The sequence below is a fragment of the Halyomorpha halys genome, unplaced genomic scaffold, assembly GCF_000696795.3.
Source record: "Halyomorpha halys isolate HHAL.00 unplaced genomic scaffold, Hhal_1.1 Scaffold19.1, whole genome shotgun sequence".
In the NCBI taxonomy this organism is placed as follows: domain Eukaryota; kingdom Metazoa; phylum Arthropoda; class Insecta; order Hemiptera; family Pentatomidae; genus Halyomorpha; species Halyomorpha halys.
Window position 1 is genome coordinate 905,982 of NW_027115129.1, and position 17,713 is coordinate 923,694.

A 17,713-nucleotide genomic window follows, 5' to 3' on the forward strand; every position below is an offset into this window, starting at 1 on the left:
AACGACTAACCTGGAATCCTCACACAAGACTGAAAAGAGAGAAAACTGCACGCAGATTCCAACTATTTCAGCACTTAAATGGTCTAAGCTTCCAACTCGTTATAAAAGACTGATCTACATGACAATAATAAGTCCCATCTGGACATACGGAGTTAAGCTTTGGGGCTCCACTAAACCTTCAAATTCCTCTCGTATCCAATCCTTACAATCCAAGATCCTTCATAAAATCCTCAATGCTCCTTATTTTGTTACTAATACTACCATCCATAAAGACCTAAATATTCCTTATGTAACCAATCTAGCCCGTGCCCGATATCATTCCTTCTATTATAAACTCCCTAACCACCCAAACCCACTAGTTTCTAACCTTACTTCCACTTCCATTCCTGGCAATCCTCCAAGGCGCCTACTAAGAAGATGGCCTTGTGACCTTATATTGTAAAATGATTTTAGAGTTCTACTACTGGGTAGTTTCTCTAAATGCTGTATCATATCATTATGATCTTACTTCAAATTTGCATGTTGTATTTTTTATACAGTTATACAAATAAATAAATAAAAAAAAAGTTTTATGGTCAACTATATGTATATAAAGTAAAATCATTCCTGTACATGAAATGAAAATTGTTCTGAAATTTATAAGAATGCAGATCCTTGTTTCATGAGTGTTAATTTTTTTTTTTATCAGAAATGTTTCCTATAAAAAAAAAAGAAAGATTAAGGCTTAACTTCTTTTATTTGAAATATCCAGTTGTAATCAGTTATTTATTTATCAATAAATAGCATAGTTTTACTTTGTAAATTTGGAGGCTGCTCGATAATTAAAAATTTATTAAATATTTTAACTTTTTTTTGCCAAACATATTTTTAAACTCTTACAGAAAAGATGAAATGAAATGATGAAAATCATTGATATGAAAACATGAATTTTTTTTTGTGGTTTGTAAAAACAGATTTGAGTAAAAAACTGAATTAATGATTTTCAGCATTTTAAATTAAATATGAAATTTATGTCTCCAACTATTGAAATTATAAAAGCGAAAGGTGGTAATTCATAATCTTCAACTAAACTATAATTAACAGTATTTTATATGCTTACTCATCTTAAGAAGTATATACCTTGCTAAATTTTGAGATATATGTATTAATAAAATATGCTTGTTTAAGATATATGATTTTATTATTATTAGCTTAACTTTTCTATTAAATTTTAAATTTAACTAATAATTTAGGTCTTGATAGTTGAATCATTGATATTAAGAGAAGATGGCCGGGGGTCGGGGGTGTGATCAGCAAAGATACACAAATAAACAAAACTTATTTATTTGCGCTGATGTTTCAACCTAAATTTCAGGCCTTCATTAGGGCTGAAAAAATCAACAAGATAACAACCTTAATTTAGAGAAACATAAAAAGAAAAAGAAAATAATTTATACATAACATAATTTATTGTTATGTATATTTCCAAGTTTGTTTATTATTATTTTATTTTTATATTTCCCTGAATTAAGGTTCTTATCTTGCACTTTGCAGGGCTTGATCAGGGCTGTACAAAACGAATGGTTGAACCATTTTTATTTTTATTTTTAAATTATTAATAACTAATATATTCATATTTCTTTGCATTATATTACTTCATTTTTATTTTATTTCCTTAATTATGTTATTTTACCTACTTATTCAATTACCTATGTATACATTTTATTTTCCACTTCTCTCATCACTTTATTTTATTAATTCCATTCTGTAAAATTATTTACTTTATGTCATTCTGTTTATATTTGCTTTTTTATTCTCTATATTCATTGGTTGTTTTCTTGTTCTGTTTTTAGCCCAGATGAAGGCTAGAAACTCTAGCCGAAACATTGTCACGATTAAATAAGTTACATCAACTTATTTGTGTTTTATTTTGACCGCACCCCCAACCATCTTCTCCTCATAGAAGTGTTTTTAGTTTTTAAAGAAAAGGACAATCATCAAATTAATGCTATAATCAATGGAAATAAGTTTAAATTAAATAAGTTTTTTCATTTTTTTTTTTTTACTTATGAATATTATAGTTTTCGTATGCAGTCGACTCCGCTTACTCAGATAATTAGAAAAAAAAAATTTTTATGTTGTCTTCTGTGTAATTGTGTCAAAATAGGTTCAAGTATATAAATGTTTATTGTTTTTTCCAATGCCTCAGTTTATTAGAACAGAATAATCTAGACCTCCTGTTAATTATTAAGGCTCTGAGAATCGAGAAATTTTTTAATAGAATAAAAACAATAGAATTTTTCTGCCATAGAATATTATCAATTTTTAATTATGAGTAGATAGTTGGCCATGGATTATATATATGAGAATAAGATGATTGGGGGTGCGATAAGTAAAAACTTGTTTAATAACGCCAACGTTTCAGCTAGAATTTCAAGCCTTCATCTGGACTAAGAACAAAAAACAAGATAACTATAATGAATGAAATGAATTATTAGAACATAATTAACTTCTGTTTAGCCTATCGTCTTGAACAGCCCTGATAAAGCCCTACAAAGTGGGACGAAACGTCGGATAATAAATAGTTGGGAACTATATTGTTCTTTTTTTATCGCAACCCTGACCATCTTCTTAATATTTGAAACAGAAATAACTGACATCATAGATATAAATAGTGTTGAAAGACATGTAATACTTAGACTATACATGTCTTTCAACACTAAGTATTACAGACTATACATGTCTTTCAACACTATTTATGTATTTATGATGTTAGTTATTTTGTAATTAGAAATAAGAATTCTTTTTATTCATTATGGTTGTTATCCTTTTTTTGTTATTAGCCCTGATGAAGGCTTGAAATTCTGGCAAAATGTTGACATTAATAAACTAAGTTTTTACTTGTTTGTGTTCTTCAATGATCTTCTCATATATGAATTTTCAAGGTCTATAAGTAAATTTAGCTCATAGGAAAAATCAGTATAAAAATTTTTGTATTTTTGAGGTTTGAAATCTCCTTTAGAAAAGATTAGTATAGCTTTCATATTGCAATGCAAAAAAAACTTAATTCTGGTGTATTTTTACCTACTCAATTTATCATATGCTTGAATCTACCCAATTTAATTAATTAACTAATTAATTACATTAATGCATAAATAAAGTTTTTACTTTTTAAGTTTTATAGAAAGTTCATTTCAATGGAGAAAAATGGTTATGCTAAAATTAGTCTGCTGTAATTTATATTTTCTTTTCTATAATTTATATTTCGGTTTTTTTACCCATCATATTCTTCTAAATTCATTAGTACTTTTTATATTTATAATTAATTATTTAATTTATGAAAAAAAATGTGGAATTACATTGTTTTTATTTTTTTCTAGATTTTCTGGCACCGCCCTGTGGTTTTTATTCCGAACTTGATAACGACATTTTCATTGATTAATTGTCTATATTGTGATATTGTGAATAACTTAGATCTGAGTTAATGCTTTCAATAATTTTATCTTAATAAAATAAATAGTTGATTTGAACAATTATATTTTGTGAGCTAAGTGATTATTTTGGAAGTTTGATATATACATCATAAGAGGAAAAAATATCAAATGAATTTTTAATTGAGGTCAAAATGGAAGTGCTTAATTAATGCTTAGTTAAGACAATTTTGTGAAATTAGAAATATTTTTTATCACTAGAACCCATGAGAGTTTAGTAATTGTGATGATGTGGTCAGCATCCAGGCCCTAGAATGTGGTTCATCCTCTACCAACTTTATAGAAGTTAGAGGTGTAGTACTACAGAAGATTCTTCTGACTCCTGAGTCAATCCACACCTGATGCAGAGAAATAAATAAATTTGGTGCTGAACTGAACTCGGACAAGTTTAGAAGTTTGGAGCCAGTAAATCAATTCTGTTAAATAAATTTTATATATTTTGTTTTAACTATAAATGTATGATATAGTGTAAATTTTTTACTTATGTTTTAGCCGTTACTTATACCATTTAAAAATAATAATGCTTCATACTAGAAACATCTCAAAATAATTCCCCTGGTGAGAAAAAATGTATGCATTGATTTTTTAAGTATTAAAATCATACGGTTGATTTTGGGGTTTACAAGGTATCACATCTTAAGCAAGGAATTGTAATTACATTTCCATTTGTTCCACTATCTTCACAAAAGATTGTTGACTGATTTCAATTGTCCAAGGTTTGTTTTTTACTCTTTTTAAGGACTAGTACACTCTATGTTTTGTTTTTCAATGAAACTCTAGATCATGCCCATTTTGGTTTATTATTTTCGATTTACCAAATAAAAGTTTATAATCCACTAAACATTTTAGCTCCTTCATTCGCTATTCTCGCCTTTTCTCTAAGACAACTGGACTGATTTTTTTTTTTTAGATTTACCACTAAACTTACAAGTCTCATCTGGGACAAGATGGGTCCACTAAAGGTAGAATGCAAATGGCTTATTAAGAGTCCATATCCTAGAAGAGAGGAAGGAGAAGCTTGTTATGGTTCTCCTATTTGGCATGATTCTCACCTTGGATAGTGTGCAATAGATGCTTCTTGCTACAGCCTACATGGACAATCTGTTTCTTGTGGTGAATCGAACAGCAGACCGATGTTAAAAGCAAATGCTGAATAGTGCTCCTGGCTGATTGAAAGATGAATAAGAAGAAGCAGAGCATGGCCACTTCCAAAATTCAGACTATTCTTTTGAAGGACATAACTGGAAAGGCTCACTTTTAACTGTGCAAGGACAAAGTATATGTCCAAGCGAGGTTATCACCTGTCTTGGTATAAAGATTGGAAGAAGGCTTAACATGATGCACCACTTGGACCTCTTGAGGGGTTGGGTTATATAGTTACTAAATGGACTCAGTTGGGTCGAATGGTGTATTCTGAGACCTCAGATACCCAGCAACAAAGACAAAAAGATACGAAAAGGTGTCTTCTTTTTACGTCCAGTAAAATGGTACATGGCGAGGAAGAAAAAATGCAGAATCATATGAAGGTCAAAAGTATATCCTCTTTTGTCAGGATAAAAAGGTGGAGGTGGCTGGGTCACTTGCTTAGGATAGAAGAGGAAAGGATGGCAAGAAGAGTATACGAGAGCTGTCTTGATGAAGTTAGGTCTAGAGGAACGCGATAGGATAATTGGAGACATAATGTCCTAGAAGATCTCCGGAAACTGAAAATAAGTGTGGCTCATACACAGGATTGAAAAAGATGGAATTTGGAGATTGAGCCAAGGATTACTCTAAGCATCTGTTGCGTCAATAGAAGAAGAATAATGACTAAAGGAGTCGTGTTGTATGTGTCTCCAGGTTGGAAATGGTTTTGCACCAGCAGAAGAGCCGACAGGCATCGATTCAGCAGATGGCTCTGGAGCAGGTCACCAAGGTGTACAGGACAGTGTCTCATGTAGCCGTACAAATACTTGCGGAAGGGGTACTTCTTGGAAGACAGCTACTTCTTCATGGGTAAGAGAGATAGGTTTGCGAGTTTACTGGAGGATCTAAGGATGAGGATTGAAGAGGATAACCCGGAAGAATAGTGTGGAGGAATGGCTGCAAGTGATGACCCAGAAAGGGGCTACTCCTAATAATTACTTTCTCACCATCAGATCATGATAGGTAGCAAGATGGGTCCTCCATACTCCAGAGTCTTTTCATTCATGTGGCCTTTCTAACGAACTTCTTATTGAAGAGCACTTTTACACAGATGCTACAGACTACTATAGCAGTATTATATATTACTGCTTACTTTATATTATTATAAAATAATAAAGTGTTTCCACTACTGTTACAATTACTATTGCAGGTAAGAGAAATTTTAAAAAAAATCCTGAGATGATTCTTAGGTAATGGAATAATGATACACCCCATCGTTTCAAATGGAGTATATTTCTTCGAATGGCGGCTGATTACTGATATCATAAGCGTATAACAGGGTCTAAAACCATAATCAATCCAAAGAATATTTTTGTTCAAAATTTGACCTGTTCTACGCAAGTGCATGTATGTCAATTTTTATAAGTTATTGTAGATACTAGGATTGGCGATGTAAAGGGATCCAAGTGTCTTAAATTTGACAATAATCTTTGTGCCTCTACCAATGTCATTCTAACATATAAAATTACAGAAGCGAGATCTATTCATTTGAAACAATTGTGAGAAATACCATCTCCCCTCCCACCTCCAATAATTTTAAATCCCAAAAAAATTTGAAAAATAATTCAAATCAGAAACTTGTAATTTATACCATCCATAGAGCTTATTCATCCTAAAATTTTCGAAACCATTAAGAAAACGAGCAAATAGATATTCCTATCAATATAGCGTTGTTTATATTGTAGAGACTCAATCTATTGGTCACCACTCTGACAGCCGTTAGGTGAACTAGTCGTTTATATGACGAATGTTTCTTGTAAATACTTTACTTGTACAAATGTAAAATCCAGGTCAGATACTGTAGTATTCTTGAATGTATTATTTTAATCAATAAAGATTTCAATAGAATTTTCTGTTCCATTAAAATCTAACGCTTTACACGTAGCATAAGCATTCTTTAAGCCCAGAAGTGTGATTAATGCAATTTGGCAAACCAAAGTGTGATCCCCCTTCAGGGATTTTTCTCCTCATGTGGCAGTGAGAGATAATATACATTAGTAGGTCAATGAATTCTAGGACTAATTTTTGGAAATGATATTAGATTATTATTCCACCCAGCCATCTCTGGATCTCTACTCCTTCCTTGATTCCTTTTCTAGGTACTTTCGTCGGGACCTACAGCGAAAACCTGTAGAACTTCTAATTCCTATCACGACCGTAAGCGAATACGAATACGGAGTGAAAGTTCTATCTTGCGAGAATTCATGGCAAATACCCGTAAAACTAGCCAATATTCCTGTCAATCCATCTCCTATCCAGTTTACCTTACCTGTTGAGCATGTATTGTCGATGCCTTCTGATGCAGAGTATCTCACCTCTTAAATTGGTGCCAGGTCTAATAAGTCAATATGAATAAATATTTTCCGGGAATATCTCTCATAGTTCGAATGTAGAATAGAAAGTGAACTGCGTTCTGGGACTAGGTCCCTTAAGGTGGATCCACATGTTGGCCGCTCGCCATGGCTGGCTCGTACAAATGCTCGGCGAGCCAAGTGCGGACCATCCACATGTCAGTGTTATTCAGAGAGGCAAACATGGAGGACGTTGAAGTGTTTTCAGTCATTGCACTTGGATTGTATTATTTTTATTACAAAAAAAGAAAATGAAAGGAAATTAAATATAAATAAATAAGATTAAATATAAAACTTATTATAAAAAAGTACCAACAAACACCTTTAACCTCCTAACAGCTCTCAGTTGCAACTAGACAAAGAACAATGGTGTAGATGCTACACGAGCGCTCTCACGAACCCCTTTGATCTGTGTCCAAAAACCGACCTCGACGGCTCGGCAACGAGCCTAGGCCAACCAAGCCGAGCCACCTATCCACATGCTCGCGTATGTCTGAGTTCGCCATGGCTCGGCCAACATGTAGAGGCCCCTTTAAAAATAATTACAAAAGTACAAATGAAAAATAAATTGACCAAAAAATACCTTAGTTGATAATTTATTCACAATAAAAATAAACAGATAAATAACAAAAGAGTTCTTCTTGCAATAGAAACATACATTTCTAGCTTTAATAGTAATGAAATATTACGTCTCTCAAACTCTTGGAAAGTGAAGATTATCTATCTCATCAAGTGGTGATATTTGTAAACACTTATGTCGATATTTTGTAATGGTATCAAATTATTAAGTATATACCTTATTAAGTACAAACCTTTAGAAATATTTTTTATTCAGAGTTCATCTTGCTAAACTGAAGAACAGGGAGAAAATTTAACTCTCCGTTTAAACGAAAAAGAACTTAATTCAATCTTATATAGAACTTCATAGTGCCAATGGACAAAAACTGTGGTTCAAATGACATCTTGCCTGAAATTGTCAAGCATCTAGGGACGATTCCTCAACGTCAATTTCAAGATGAAATTGTGCCGATTTTGAATAAGTATAAGCCTACTGATATAGGTTGCAGCTATAGTTTCTTTGACAAGCCTCTTCTCTTCAGGAGAGAATGGTCTTGATGAGCATGGAATTGTACATAAAGACAAACTAATTCTCTTTCAAACGACTGATGCATTTGAGTGAACTTACTGCACAACTGCTGGACATTTCTTACTACACTTCAATACGTAAATAATATTAAAATATAAATATTTAAGAAAGATTAGTCAAGAACACATCATGAAATCGTATGATAAATAGGGATCTAAACACTACTTTTAAATTCTGCAGCAGTTTTTCTTTTGTTGATTGTTTTCAGTTTCAATCAAGTTCATTGAAACGAAGATCTTTTTCTAATTTAATAAAAGGCAGGAGGTCCGTCTGCGGTCAAAGAAAAAACTCAAATATCAGTAAAACTATTTAATGTGAGACCTTATGTGCCAGGGCTAAAGATACAAACACTTAAATTTTAGTGTTTGTATCTTTTTTTAGCTCTGCATCGTGAAGCGAAACTTTGGTTCACAATAAATAGTTTCATTGCTATTTGAGTTTTTTCTTTGACCGCACCCGAACCATTTTCCTTTTATTATTTCACACGGTCAATCGACGATCTTCCAATTTTCTATAAACATATGAAGATGGTCAGGGTGGCGGTCAAAAAAGAACAAATAGTTTTTAACTATTTAATGTCCAACGTTTCGCCCCACTTAATAGGGCTTCATCAGGGGTAAAAAGACGCAAAAAAACAACTAAGAACATTACAACAATAAGGTAAATTAAGGTAGGATAAATATAGATAATTAGGGTACATATATACATAGGTAATAATAGGTAAATATAATATAATAATAGGTATATATAGGTAAATTAAGGGAGGATAAATATATATTTATCCTACCTTATTGTTGTAATATCCTTAGTTGTTTTTTGTATCTTTTTAGCCCTGATGAAGTCCTGTAAAGTGGGGCGAAACGTCGGACATTAAATAGTTAAAACTATTAGTTCTTTTTTGACCACTACCCTGACCATCTTCATATATTTAAGTTTTATGGTCAACTATATATATATATATTCCAATTTTCTAATTTAATTTGTTTTAAAATAAATTTGTGTTTAGTTTTGCAACGAGGTTGAATTATAATATGAAAACTATTTCATAATATCACAAAACTTGTAATGGAAATGAAACTATATAATTTCAACTTAATACATTTCATATTTGAAATTCTCATTTTTGATGGGACGATAATTTATTTCGAATGAACTACTCGTTAGTGAACTAAGGTATACGTTGTGGCAGTTCTGTTAAAAACTCGTAATCACAGTATTTGACTGTTGCTTGATTAGGCCGTGAAGTTGCTTAAATATTGAAATTGTATTGGCGTCTATCTAATATTAAAATGACGTCTTTAAGGGATAAACAGATAGGTTCGTTCTCATTTTAAAATTACTTATCCATAAAATAAATTTTAAAAAATAATTTTGACTTGTCACTGTGTTAATTAATCCCTATTCCCCATATCACTATGTTAAATAATTATTATTTATTTAGAGAATTTCATGATTGACCTATTCAGATCTCAAGCTATTCCTCACATAACATATTTTATTTGAATTAATTCAACCAATGTTATCTTGTCTAGCCCATATTGCATTTAATTTCTAGTTATATATTAGCAATGTGAATATTATAGATTAAAAATTTATACATTTATAAATGTCCTCAAAATAAACTAATTATTTTTAGCAAAATATTATATTATTGTTTTTATTAGGAGCTCTTAGGCAGATGTTGAATTTAAACCAACCAGAATCTAAAGGCATCGCTACTGAACCAGTTTGGAAAATATTGATTTATGATCGTTGTGGGCAAGATATAATTTCTCCTTTGATATCGGTCAAAGAACTGAGAGAAATAGGGGTAACTCTTCATGTGTATGTGTTTTGAATTGTTTATTATAAAGTTATCTTTAATTAGTTTTTTTGGTTTTGTATTTTTAATGTTTTTTCGGCAGACAGCTACACTCTGATAGAGATCCCATTCCTGATGTTCCTGCTGTGTATTTTTGTTTGCCGACTGATGAAAACTTGGGGAGGATAAGTCAAGATTTGCAGCGGAATGTCTACGATATTTATCACTTGAATTTCATATCTCCTCTTTCGAGGCAAAGGCTAGAGGATCTCGCTTCTGCTGCTTTGCAAGCGAATTGTGTTTCGAATATTCACAAGGTCAGTTGATTCGTTGATATTTATTTCAGTATTTAATTAGATGAGAATTATTTACAACTTTTATTTATGTAGGTTTTTGACCAGTATCTTAATTTCATTTCTCTAGAAGAAGATATGTTTATACTTAAACATCAAAGTAGCGATGAAATATCATATTATGGTGAGTTTTAATAATTTTTTTTTTTATATATTTGTCTAATTATTTTAAAAAAAGTATATTTGCTTTTAATCTATAGTTTATGTGTTCCTATAGAAATTTAATTTCATTTATAATATGACAATAAACTTCTCTTGATACTGTTGTACAAGAGCCCAATAGGAGAAAAAAGGCAGTCATCTCACACCAATTTTTAATTACTATAATGAAAACTAAGTATAATTACTAGTCAAAATTGATGAGGGAAAATAAAAATGGTGGCTGTTTCAAAATGTTAAAAAAAATTATTTTTCATTCGGAGCTCTATATCTTTAAAATTACAACCAATACTAGAAAACCTAAGAGGACATTTTTTAATAGTAGAGTAAATTTGCTGAAATATTAGCCCTAATAGAGCTATTTACTTCCAATGGTTCTTGAGATAGAGCTTTTTAAAAAGTAAAATTCCATAAAAATGTACTGACAGATTAGTAGTTACTGTATTATTTTGAGAAATCTATATCTCAGGAACTATGTGAAGTATAGATGTCTATTAGCACTCAAATTAAAGCTAATTTAATGTACTATAAAGTAATTTATGATCCTTATCTTCATACGAATTGTAATTTTCTTGGTATTTACTAAAATAAATTGATTTATAGTTGTTCAGACAATAAGTTTGATTTATGAAAAACTATATTTCAGAAACCATAAATATGACGTACAGATGTTAGTCAACACTTAAATTAAAGCTAGTAAAATTTACCATAACATAGTTTATAACCTTTATCTTTGTATAAGTAGTAGTTTTTATGATATTTGACTAAATAAAGTCACAAAATGTTAATTTCTAGTTGTTCGTATAAAATGTTGGATTTTTGAAAATATATCTCTAGACCTATAAGATGTAAATATGTCTGCCAGCACTCAAAAACTTCTGTCAAATTTCCAATAAAATTTGCTTTAAAAAATTATTCTTATTGTTGAATTTTTGTGCTCTATGTTTTCTAATACTTTCTGTAATCCGAACTTTTCGGTAATCTGTCACTCCCTTGTAGCAATTAGTTCAGATTACTGAGATCACACTGTATCTCTATGGTTTAGAAATATGATATCGTCCACTGCTATCATTTATTAAATTTTTGCTATATTATTGAGTACGTGATTTTCCATATTCTTTCTAAATCAGGTGTTAATTTTTCTCTCAAGTAAATAATTTTACTTAATAATTAACTAGTATTTCAAGGTGTCTTCATACGATCCATTGAAGCAACTGTCGATGAGACTTGCTTTTTCTTCTTGATGTTTTGTAATAGTTCTTAAAATCATAATATAATATAATACTAATTTAACATTTAGATAATTTGTGTCTAATACACATGTATTAGTATATATATACTTGTATACATATGAGCTCATTGCTAACTGGAATACAATGGGAAATGCTTCGAATAAATCACCTAGTCTTCACAAATACATTCCACTAATAACATTACATAATCACAAACAAATAAATGACACATTGACACAATTCCTTACAGAATATGGTAACACAAAATATTACTTGAAACAATTTAATATTATGACGACTGACAAATGTGACGAAGATGGACAAGTGCACAATTTCAAAAATATATGAATGTAAACTATATGACCAACAAAGAGCTCAGCTAATACAAGATGTAATACTGAAACAAGGAAATTGGCCTGAACCAGAACACATACTTTTCACTGAATTTAAGACAGACTTGCAAAAATTCATAAAACAAATTGACTTTGACCAGCTGATTAATTTTAGAAGGGTAACTAAAATCTCTTGTGTTTGTTGATGTTTTTTTGTTTACTCTTTCCTTCTTCTTTTTTATTATTTATTAATTATGTGTGTGTTTTTTTTTAAATGTTATAAACAATGTAACAAATTATATATACTTAAATCTTTTGTACTGTAAACATATAGTATATGTAGTATGCCTTTCATGGCATGGGATATGTATAAAGGAAATAAACTATCTCTTTATGGGGTTACCATTTAGAGAGAAAAAAAAATATATATGTACATATTATTATGATGTATGTATTGTATAATTGAAAATTTGTTTCAGCCATTAATAGAGGTGATATAAAAGATACTGAAATGGACAATATCATGGACTCAGTTGTAGATAGTTTATTCTCAGTATTTGCAACATTAGGTATGTATCTATTACTTTATTTATGTATTTCATCATATTGATTGGTAAAATTTATCATTACAACATATTATTTATTTAAGAGTGTCTTTAAACAACATCTCTCTCATATGGCTATACTATAAAGCATATTGAATGTTTAACTTTTGTATCTACAGTGTAATTTCAGTAGCCTGAACTTTGGCACTCATAACGCTAGTAGTCTGAACTGGTGTAATAAAAGTTACCTTTTTTTAGAAAACTCGGCAGGCAATAACATTTTTGTTTATAAATAAATGTGTACATGTGTGAAAGACATTTTTCACTTCGTGATCTATAGACAAGTTATTGTAATCACCATGAAAATCGAAAGTGGAAATTTGTATACTATTTCGATAATGGGTAATCTAATCCCTATGAAAGTGTTCTTAATATATTTTATTTGAATTAAAAATACATAATATCTTTTGTATAAATAATTTGATTCTATAGAACTAATTTAATTAATGTAAAATTAGAAATTTGTATAATACAAATATTGTCAGTGAACAAATTTTTTTTGATCGTTTCATAAATCCAAACAAAGATTATTTTATTTTATTTTATTCATACTTATTTTCACTTATAAATGAACAATCTTGTATTTTTAACTAATTAAATCATCATTTGGTATGTAAAAGAAAACAATTTTTTAAAATATTTAATTTTTTTTAAACTTCGAACTCAAATTTACATGTAAAAAAAAATAATAAAAATAATTAGGTACATTTCATATTGTTGAATTGTTTTCACACCATTTTTCGTAATAGTTTCTGTAATTCGAACTTTTCAGTAATCCGAATCTCCCCCTCCCCCCAAAGCAATTAGTTTGGTTTACCAAGAGTACATTGCAATTTGTTTTTATTGATAAAATACTGATCATTTTCTTAAAGATATTTTAATTTTATATTTTATGATCATTTTGAGCTATCTCTATCTGTAATAAACATATATGGTGGTAGATGTTTATTCTTAAATTATATCTATGTCATTATTGTATATTTAGTTAATTATGTCCATGTGGTGGATATTCAAATTTTTGTTCCTTTTTAAAGTTTATTATTCACTTTATCTTTTTTGATATGTAAATCACTTTTTGAATTATTGTATTTTAAATATATTTTTTATTATCTAATATTATTTAAATTTAAAAAGTCGAACTTATGGCTCTTTGTTATGCCATGTTGTGCTAAAGCTGTTTTATTTTTTTACAATCTCCAATGTGTTGCTCGAATCTAGTTTTTTAATTATTTATTTTTTATGTTTCTCCTTTGTTGAATCAATTTTATGCATTACATTCTCCTTAACTATTGTTTTTATCTTATCTTTCATTTATGTGTTCATGCAAGTTACTGTTATTATATAATCTTATTTTTACATTATTCTGTTAATTTGCTCTAAACCTTTTTTTTTTTTTTTTTTTTTTTTTATACCATCTACGAATCCATGAATGTATTATGATTTTTTTACTCCTCATATTTCCTTATTATTGCGAGTGTTATCTATGTCATTATCATTTGTAAAGTTTTCATCTGTGATCATTTTCTCTTTTTGCTTGATCTTATTCTTATTTTTATATATATTTCTTTTTTGGGGGGTTTTATTGTTTATTTCATATTTTTTTTTAGTTTATATAAATTTATTTTCAGTTCCAAATATTTAATGTCAAAATTCTCATGTAGTATAAATAAATAATGGTAATAAATTAAAAGGGCTATCTGTAGCTGTGGGAGTTAAGATGTTTATCTTAGCAACCTTGTAACTGCTGCTGCAGTGGTTTGAATCCGGCATGAAGGGTAGATTTTATTTTATGGAATAAAAACTTAATCCCCCCCCTTCCGCTATGATTATAATTGTAGAATAAGGCGGTAACCTGTTCATTAACTCCCAACCCTCTCTTTTGTCAGAAATAACAAGACAAAGGGTAAGGGAGGAGGAAGTAATAATTAATTTGGAAATTACGTTTCTTTTATGAAATATAAGCGGAAAGCAATACAGAATTAATTGTAACTTTTGGGTAATTAATTGCTATAGAATATACATAAGAGAAATGTTAAAAAAATTAAAGTTCAAATTAAGCAACACACCTGAGATTATAAAAAAAACTAAGCTGCATTGGCCCAACATAGGATAACAAATATCCATAAGTTTGATTTTGGGAACCCTAAAATATTAAACAGTGAAAAATATAATAATAAATTGAAGAATTCTGTAAACAAGTCACATGATGAAAAAACATAAAAGAAATAGTAAATTATAAAACAGGTACTAAAAATATGAATATCCTATATGAGGACAATATTAATTAAGCATCTAAATATACTATCATTAAATAGATATAATTTAAAACTAAGCACCCACTTCCATATTTATTATTATGGTATTATATACAAGGATAGTTTAGAATAATCCTTACTTTAGAAATTAAAAATTAAGATAAAAATGATAATTTTTAATTTTATGTGCATGCGTGCTTGTGTATGAACAGCCTAGTTCAAAAATGAAAAGTCGTATGAAACTGAAATTACTTATTTAAAATTTTAAACTTGACCTATCGGAAATGGCACTTAATAGAATCTATTTTTACATTTTTTTTTTTATTTTTGAAAAAATGGCTCTAATGATTTTGATTAAGCAATGTACTTCTAAATGATCTTAAATATCAGCTTGGCTTAATACTTATTGAAATGATCTGACATGGTTTAAATAATTCTTGAAGTTATAGGTTCTACTTGATGAGTTTCATTGAAGTAATAGGATATAGTGAATGAAAAATCCTCTTCCTATTTAAATTTTTTTATTTTATTTTTATTACTTCAATAACGACGTTTCAGGGCTGTCAATACATCGTCAGGTATATGATTACATATATCTTCTATTATCACATTTCCTGTTCTTCTTATTAGTCTTAAATTATTAACAATATCATATTGTTGTCAATTATGTAAAAATTAATAAATTCTAATTCCAACATAATTATAGATAAGGAGATCTAAACTCCAATATACCTTCCTGAAACCAGGTAATCTTAAATGATGATTTTTTTTTTTAATTTTCCTTTAAAATGCTTAAAAAAATTTTTTATCATGAAAAAAATAAAAAGTTCTCATTGTTATCAATTATTAACAGTGGATAAATACAAAATATTAAAGAATTAAAAAAAAAAAAAGGAAAAATAGACACATCTGATTCGAACAGGAAAACCCGAGGCCACACAATGTTTCCTGATCGCATGACTGCTTTATTATCTTTTGTTAAACTGTTGCATTCTAAGCTGGAACTTTTTCCCCTTTCAGGTCTTTAGATTTTTATCTTTTCGAAAATCACAATTAACTAGTGTTAACTTCAATATAAGCCTACTAATCTACATAAAAATTGGGAATGTAAGTAGGGGGGTACTATGTGAGAGTTGCGTTGTACGTCCATGCCAGATTTATGTACTGTCTAAGATAATTTATTATAAAATTGCTAAAAACTTAATATGATGAGATGTGTGTTTTATTGTTGTTATTAAGTTTTTTTAAATGTATTTTATTCAATTAATAAAATATTAGATCTTTTACTGTATCATGAATTTAGGAGTAAATGCAAGTTTTTAAGAATTAGCTACATTCAAGTTGTATTTTATGGAATCCATAAAAGCTTCTTAAGTTAAAAAGTAGCCACATTTATTTTAATTTATGATATTTATATCATTTAAGGAACTGTGCCAATCATTCGATGCCCTAGAGGAAATGCAGCTGAAATGGTTGCCGAGAAATTAGATAAGAAACTTAGAGAAAACCTCAGGGACACTAGAAATAGTTTATTACTTATGGATACTGTTCAAGCTGGAAATTTTAGGTAATTAAAATAAATTATATTTAAATTTTTGGTATATATACAGTGTGAGTTAGGTACACTATTGGTCAAAATTGAGGATATCTAGTTCTTTTGTGTAAAAACAATGCTGAAATGATCCTTACTCTTTTCCAATATAATATATATATATTTTTTGGAAGATCGTTGATTGATCGTGTGTAATATATAAAAGGAAGATAGTTTGGGGGTGCGGTAAACAAACTCGAATAGTAATTAAACTATTTAATGTTAGTCAACGTTACGCTTATTTGTTTCCCACCTACAGCTCATTCATAAGCTTTAAAGGTGGGTGACCTGTTTTGTTCATTATTTTCCTTTTTTCTATATTTTATTCTTATTTCCCTTATTTTCCCATATTTTAGTGTTTATTATTATTATTATTGTTATTTTTATATTTCTTTTTTATCTAATTTTTTGTTTTTATTATTTCCATTTCCATTAATTGTCTAATATCTCTTTTTAATTCTTGTTTATTTATATTTTTCATTGTTAGTCTTAATTTTGTTTTCTTTAATTTACTTTATATCACTTTTCACATATTTTAAATCATATTTAGTCATAACTTAGTTTGCTTTTATTTCATGTTATCTATTCTCTTTCTTTGTTACTTTGTTTTTGTAGATATGACATGATTTCCTATGTGAAATTCAAATTTTTGACTGATTATGAGGTAAATATAATTGTATGAATTATAAATACACATGGATGAGGATTGTTATTATAGTGGATTATTATTGTTTGTAGGTTATTAAAGTACATGAATATGGTACAATAGTTCCGAAACGTTGTGCAGCAATATGTTAATTTAAAATAAATTACATTCTAATTGGAAGTTTTTTAACCTCAAATAATTGTTATTGAAATTGACTTACCAGACTTCCTTAAAAAAAAAATCTTTTTAGCCCTGATGAAGCCTTTCAAAGTGGGGCGAAATGTTGGCTCACATTAAATAGTTAAATTACTATTTGATTTTTTTTTTTTTTTACTACACCCTGACCATGTTCCTTTTATATATATATTTTTTGTTTTGTTGTAATATCCTATTTTTAAATATATTAAGTGCTATCAATGGTTTTGCTCAAATCATGAAAATATTAATTAAAAAGTGAATACAATTTCTTTGTTGACTTCAGTCATTAATTATTATTTTTTAAAAATCTTTTTATGTAGAAACTATTAAAAGTTAGATAAAATGTGAAATATTACAAGGTTTTAGGCTTGAATTAATTAATTATGAA

The 17,713-nt window shown here is 29.0% G+C and overlaps 2 protein-coding genes across 2 annotated transcripts in view; both read left to right on the forward strand.

The window, feature by feature from the left end:
* The window catches only part of LOC106681144 (transmembrane and ubiquitin-like domain-containing protein 1), a 19,354-nt gene extending 15,393 nt beyond the window's left edge, over window positions 1-3,961 (forward strand). The window contains exon 3 of the mRNA XM_014421325.3: window positions 3,360-3,961. Coding sequence (XP_014276811.1) covers window positions 3,360-3,421 — 62 coding nt within the window. The 3' untranslated portion in view covers window positions 3,422-3,961. The remainder of the gene's footprint in view (window positions 1-3,359) is intronic.
* A 5,351-nt stretch (window positions 3,962-9,312) lies between these two features.
* Window positions 9,313-17,713, forward strand: part of Slh (sec1 family domain containing Slh) — a 22,607-nt gene continuing 14,206 nt past the window's right edge. The window contains exons 1-6 of the mRNA XM_014421526.3: window positions 9,313-9,470; window positions 9,818-9,977; window positions 10,058-10,271; window positions 10,344-10,431; window positions 12,510-12,599; window positions 16,316-16,457. Of these exons, the coding sequence (XP_014277012.1) occupies window positions 9,443-9,470; window positions 9,818-9,977; window positions 10,058-10,271; window positions 10,344-10,431; window positions 12,510-12,599; window positions 16,316-16,457 (722 nt within the window). The 5' untranslated portion in view covers window positions 9,313-9,442. The remainder of the gene's footprint in view (window positions 9,471-9,817; window positions 9,978-10,057; window positions 10,272-10,343; window positions 10,432-12,509; window positions 12,600-16,315; window positions 16,458-17,713) is intronic.